General features: G+C 41.7%; 1 protein-coding gene across 7 annotated transcripts in view; it reads right to left on the bottom strand.

Moving 5' to 3' along the window:
• Nucleotides 1-6146, bottom strand: part of rbms3 (RNA binding motif, single stranded interacting protein) — a 277803-nt gene that overhangs the window by 145361 nt on the left and 126296 nt on the right. For all 7 annotated transcript variants that reach the window (XM_032535593.1, XM_032535585.1, XM_032535590.1 and 4 more), the window contains one exon: nucleotides 1679-1836. In XM_032535593.1, the coding sequence (XP_032391484.1) occupies nucleotides 1679-1836 (158 nt within the window). The remainder of the gene's footprint in view (nucleotides 1-1678; nucleotides 1837-6146) is intronic.

Raw genomic sequence — 6146 nt, 5'->3', positions numbered from 1 at the left:
TGCTATGACGATGCAGATGCAACTTGACATTTATTTTCCCTCCGGCACTGCTGTGAGACAACTCTTTTTTAACACATGTCTTGCTGTTTGAGCAAATAACGTTTATTGCATAAGCCGTAAATCGATCAAGATAAAATCCGATGAGAGCAAACGTATTTCCTTTGAGGTGATATTCATGAAAATTCCATCAAATTTTACTGTTTCCATTAAGCATTTTTTATTCGATATCACTTAATTCGGATAAAAACGCGTGGATGGAAACATAGCTTATGACGGGTGGCCAGGTGGACCAGTATTGATTGACATTTGACTTGGCTGGCCATGTGCCTGATGTAAAACACTCTAAACGCAAATTAGTTTTTCATCTTGTACATCATCATCATCTTCATCAAGTACAACATCCTAAACACAAAATGCTACTTGTTTCTCTAGTCTGGCAGCGTTTCTGAAATGGGATCCTGTCAGGGTTATCTCCCCATTCATTATATTTGGACTGCGGGACAAGCACATCAAAGTTTCCCTCTATGTGAAACATCTTCATCATTTTAAACTTGAGATATTGTTTACATTAAATGCTTTTAGAGATTGAAGTTTAAATTAGCACTAACTTATAATCAGAATAGATTTGACTTCTCAACTATAATGATTATATATATTATTAACTTCCCAACAGAGAAGAAATGACAAAATAATTTGTTTCTGAAAAAGTTAATGTTAACATGGTTCGGATAGGAAGGCATTAGGCCTGCACGATTCAGGGAAAAATATGAATCACAATTATTTTAGCTTAGAATTGATATCACAATTCTCTGCCACGGTTTTTTTTCACACAAAGTTTAATGTCTATTGCAGACAAGAACCATGAAAAAACAAACCAAATTGGCAGTACCAAACAGATTTCTTTTGGCACCTACAGCGCATGTCCACAAGCCTGTAAACATAGAGGCTTGAGTGAAGAGAAGGGAGAGCATTGCAGCGCTTGGGAGCAATTTAAAACCTATTTTATACAGTCTATGTTTAAAACCCACGGAAGAAAGTAGTAGCGTTTGGGATGCAGTCGGCTCGAAAAATAAAATGAGAATCAAAGAAAATGAAATATTAAATTGTGAACAGAGTGAATGAAGATAGCGATTTTATAACGATTAATCACGCAGGCCTAACCTCTCAGTATGAAAGCCATATACATTGACACAATGCAGGGCTCAGGCTAGAATGCAGAAATTGCACGGAAAGGATGTCCTGTAGTTTGTCCTCTTTCTCTCTTTCTGTTGTCTTTTCTCTTTTCTCTCTTGGATGTTCAGTTTCTCCCTCTGGGTTTGACAAACCGGTAATTTGCGCAGTCTTGGAGAATATGAAACAAGCTGCGGGCATGTGAGATGCTTCTTTGGATGTTGCCTTCTCATGGCAGCAGGATGACAATAAGGCAACGGTCCAAATATCACACACACAGATTTACTGTGTTGATTTTTCAGTATGACGTTTAAGGTGATAGTTATAGATGTTTATAAATATAGATACTGTAAACCTTCTTAACCAATAAGCGTGCTGCATATACACTCTGTACCACTAAATACATATATATATATATATATATATATATATACATACAGCCATGAGACACAAATCATGGCCAATTACACCTCATAGTGGAATTGACAAGTGTGACAGTGGAACTCACGGTTGGCAGAGTTTGATGAGGTCCTGGTCGGTGGTCCCAGGTGGCAGGCCTCGGATGTACAGGTTGGTCTTACTCAGCTGCTCCGCCCCTCCCTGGCTGCAGCTGTTGGTGCTAGGGCTGGGAGGAGCCATGGGATGAGGGGGTGGAGCATAGGGCTGCTGTGGAAAAGAGAAGTGAAAATATTTTACACAAAGAGCTAAAAAAAAAAATATGGTATGATAAGTGAAAAAGTTAAAAACACAGAGGTGTGAGAAAAGAAATCTGAGACAGCAGAGGAAAGTGTGACAAGGAGTGGTAAAAAATATATCTGTTGAAGTAATAGCAGGCACTACTAGTTCAATGTCATTGCAATTATGGGAGCAGACAACGTAGGGCGGCTGCAAGGCTGAGAGGAGATGATATCAGGGTCGCTAAAAGAGATGAAAACATTCAACCCGACAACAGATATTAATGAGTAAAATTTCAATAAAACAAACATCTAACCTCAGCCTCAAATTTTAAGAATACATTGCGAGGAAAACATTCTCATGTGAAGAAAAAAGGTCTACACAATGACCTTGTGTACCATCTACAGATGAGACATTCTGTATCTGTAAACTTTGATGTCACTTTCTCCACCTTTGTACAGTATATTGCAATGAATTCCATTTGAAGTTCTTTGTCAGTGTGTGGGTCTTTTTTCTAAAAATGGGACTGGAGTCAAGAACGGAAACATTTCATATTTATTTTAAGTGAATATTTCACCCAGGAGACTCTTTGAAATTAGGGGTCATAAGGTTTCCAGCCGCTTACACACAGTTTTAATGAATATAATATTGATAAATGACTGCAACCTGCTCACTATGTATATGCTCAAGACCAATTCCATTACACTGCAAAACTATTTACGCAGTGATCCAGTCTAATCTCCAGCCTATTTAAAAACAAATCTCAATATGAAAGTTTTTTTTTATGAATCTCTATCTTTCAAAATTATATCTATGTATATTTATCTAAAATATTTTAGATTTGTGATTCCCTCCATTTTCTCTTTCTTTCTCTCTCCCCTCCCCTACTCTCCACATGTGCCTGTTGTGCTATTTGTATAGATTTATGGTGTAGGAGTCAGGGCCCCATGCTCACAGCCCATTTATATCTCTATTGCAGGGACACTGCACACAGTGACAGAAAGAGAGAAGCAGGGCCCTGTGGGCATGAGCAGAAAAAGACAGAAACACTAGAAGGGAGTGAGCGAGGAAGGAAGACAGAAAGAGATGATGCACACTGCAATAAAGTAAGTGAGTGATGGATGAAACGGAAAGGAAAAAATGGTCAGGGAAAAGGGGGGGGCATGACTAAATACCCCCACCAGCTCAAGTTAACCATCTTAACCCCTTATCCTCCCCAGTGAGAACCCAAAGACCCCATGCCATGCGGTAGAAAAACACACACACACACACAACACACACACACACACACACACACACACCCACAGTTAAACCAACACACACACACACACACACACACTCAGTTAAACACACACACCAATCCGCCCCACTCGTTAGAAGCGGCTGCCGAAGCATGGCTGATTTGATGCGCTATTTTAAGCGTGTGTGCCATGCCAGCGTGTTGCCTCCCACTCCTCAGACAAAGAGCTGGGGTCCCTGGAGCGTGAAGAGGTAGCCACGTCCATCAATGGACGACCAATTACCACGCTGAGCTAAGTGGAACTGATGGGCAGCCACTTGCTGTGCTGGACGCACACATACTGTACACACGTCTATGTTTGTGCACATACACACACACACACACAGAAGCATGCACCATGCCACGTGATGACACAGAAAAACCTTTTTTACACGAAAGCCGAAACAGCCACGTACAACGCACCAGCAGAGTTGTTATAAATCCAATGGGGCAACTTCAGCCGAACTTTCAAGTAATTTGAAGACTCGAGTCAAGTATCAGTCTGTAGGGCAGGTCCATTTTATAATTTAATTTTATTGTCCTGTTAAGTTGAGAGTTATGTGCCGCACTGCGGCTTCGGAGTTAAAATGTCAACCTTCAAACACAATGCGGTTCAAATCTAGCCAGCTGTTGCTGCATCTCTTTGTCCCCCGTTTACTGTCCTCTTGTTGTCAAATCTTTACTCATGTAAGTTAAATCCCACAGCAGTTCAAGTCTAAAGTTGCCATTTTTGTGACTTAAGGTCTTTGATCGCCAAACACAGACACACACAAACTCCACTCCCAGCAGATTGTGCCTCACACTGCTTTGGTAGCCTTGGTTGCCCAGGCTAGAATGAAAAAAACAGCAGAACTGGTCTCCAGTCACTTACTTTTTTTCATGCAGTGGCAGTAGTATAGAAGAATCTTAATCTCTTGAGTGCTCCATGGGAGTTATTTTCTCCCACTCAAAGTCACTGGAATGTGCACAGCTGCAGTTCAAGCCTCGACTTTGAGGCTTTCACCTTTCGTCCCCCTCGCCTCTGTTTTTTTCCCCCAAGTCCACTGTTGCTTAAATTACACACAAAGTACTTAACATACAGTGTGACACACAATTTCACCAGCAAAAACAGGAGACTACACAGAGTTGCTGTCAGTGCTGAAGGTTAATTGAAAGCCTCTTTCTCAGGCTTTCGTTCTTTGTTTTAGCCCTTCAGTAATACACTCAGCCCTCCTCCTCTTCTTCCTCCTCCTCCTTGTCCCTGGGCTCTAGGCTTGGCTTGCATCCTGGGCTTTGGAATTCATGTGTCCCGCCCTATTGATTTGCTTTCATTTTTTAAGGTCAGAAGCTGAAATCTTACACAATGAGGCATGGAGGGTCAGAACCAGCCCATTACTTACAGTGTTGTGACGAGAAGACAGAGAGCGGGGTTATCGAAGGGGAAAGAAAAAAGGCCGGAAGAGTCCCCCGGGACAAAGAATGGAATGGGTGCCGAAGATCTCCGAGAAATGACGACTGTTGGGTGTTTAGTGGGATAGGGTGAGTGAGTTTAATGTTGGACTTATGGATTTTTTTGTTTTTTGTTTTTTTAATATTATTATTCATGGCAACATGTCTAAAGGGAGTTTCTACTCTTGTACACTTGAAGAATGCAAACACTTGATAAGCAAAAAAGAAGAAGAACAGCCAAAAGAGCAGGCTCTTAAATGCTTGTGTGTCTCCATGCGTAATGTATGTATGTACATGCGTTGGAGGCAGCTTGTGAATTTGTACAAGCCTGGGAGTGAAATTAGCAAGCACACATTGGCTGTTCCTTCAACCCATAAGCACTCACACGCGTTCCCACCAAAACTGTTTCCCTCTTTTTTTTGTTTTAAATCAAATTCTCTCTTGGCTTACCCCCGGTCGCCCCACTGGAGGTTAATAACTGAGTTTGTTTGTCTTTCCGGATGGTTCTGTGACTATCGTTTACCCTCAGCCTGTCAGCCTGTAAGAATCGGCTTCTCAAATATATAATAAATACAGGCCGTATGTGTCAGAATGATGATGATTGAATACAGCTCTTGACAAAGGGTATTTCAGCAAGAGATGGGAGAGAATGGAAGATTGAGAGAAAGGGAGGAAGAGAAAAAAAAAATGCAAGATAGAGAGAGAGAGTTGAAGAGAGGAATAGAAGAGAGTGTGGAAGAATAGCTGGTTATGACACTTCAAAAACCTCCAGGTGGTAAATGAGAAAAACCTCTACTATCCCTCCTCCCTACCCAGCTGTGACATGCTGCTACAGAGGCTTACGGGGGATTTCAATTTGCCGCTCTGTATTTTAGACGGGCAGAATGGTTTACACAGGCCCAATTTACCGAGCCAGCCGCACAGGGGGGTTCACAGCCTCCGTGACATGCCAGCGAATGTTCATGAGTGAATTAAGTGAGGACGATAAATCTAATGTACGTTACATAGGCTGAGGGCACACAGCGCTGTACAGTATATTCACACAACACATTTCTTTATACATATCATAGCTAGCCCTCTCGGTCTGTGAGAGTAATATGTAGACCTAAACCTACTATGCGTATTGCTATTTACATCTAAGTTAATGTTAATTGGTAGACTGATGTCTGCACGTGCTACTGCAACCATATTTATACTGCATTACCATGAAAGGGGCTGTTTCGCGGATGGTTCTAGATCTTGAATGATTTTCCTAGCCCTTTTCTTCCAGCATCTGGTGTAAATATTCGTTAGGCAGAGTAGGGCACTGCATATTGTATGTTCAGGCAAACAAACCACTCTCTGCCAGGGCCTTGTGGTCCTGTTTCCGTACCACGCACTGGTGTTTCCAAACAGGACGTTTTCCGTGATGCAGGAGTAGAAATTGCTCAACATTTAAGGGGCTACGCGGAATTTCCTCAGACATCTGAGGGGAAACGGTCTCTGACTTTCTCACCACTAAAAACTTGATGATACCCTTGTGACTTTAGACGTAGAAGAGGTTCTTCAACCCTTGAAGAAACACTTACCTCTTCAGTTAATCTTTATAAAAACG

Source organism: Etheostoma spectabile, chromosome 14, assembly GCF_008692095.1.
Source record: "Etheostoma spectabile isolate EspeVRDwgs_2016 chromosome 14, UIUC_Espe_1.0, whole genome shotgun sequence".
Taxonomy (NCBI): domain Eukaryota; kingdom Metazoa; phylum Chordata; class Actinopteri; order Perciformes; family Percidae; genus Etheostoma; species Etheostoma spectabile.
Note: the sequence above shows the minus strand (reverse complement) of the source record. Positions and strands in the feature narration are given on the sequence as shown.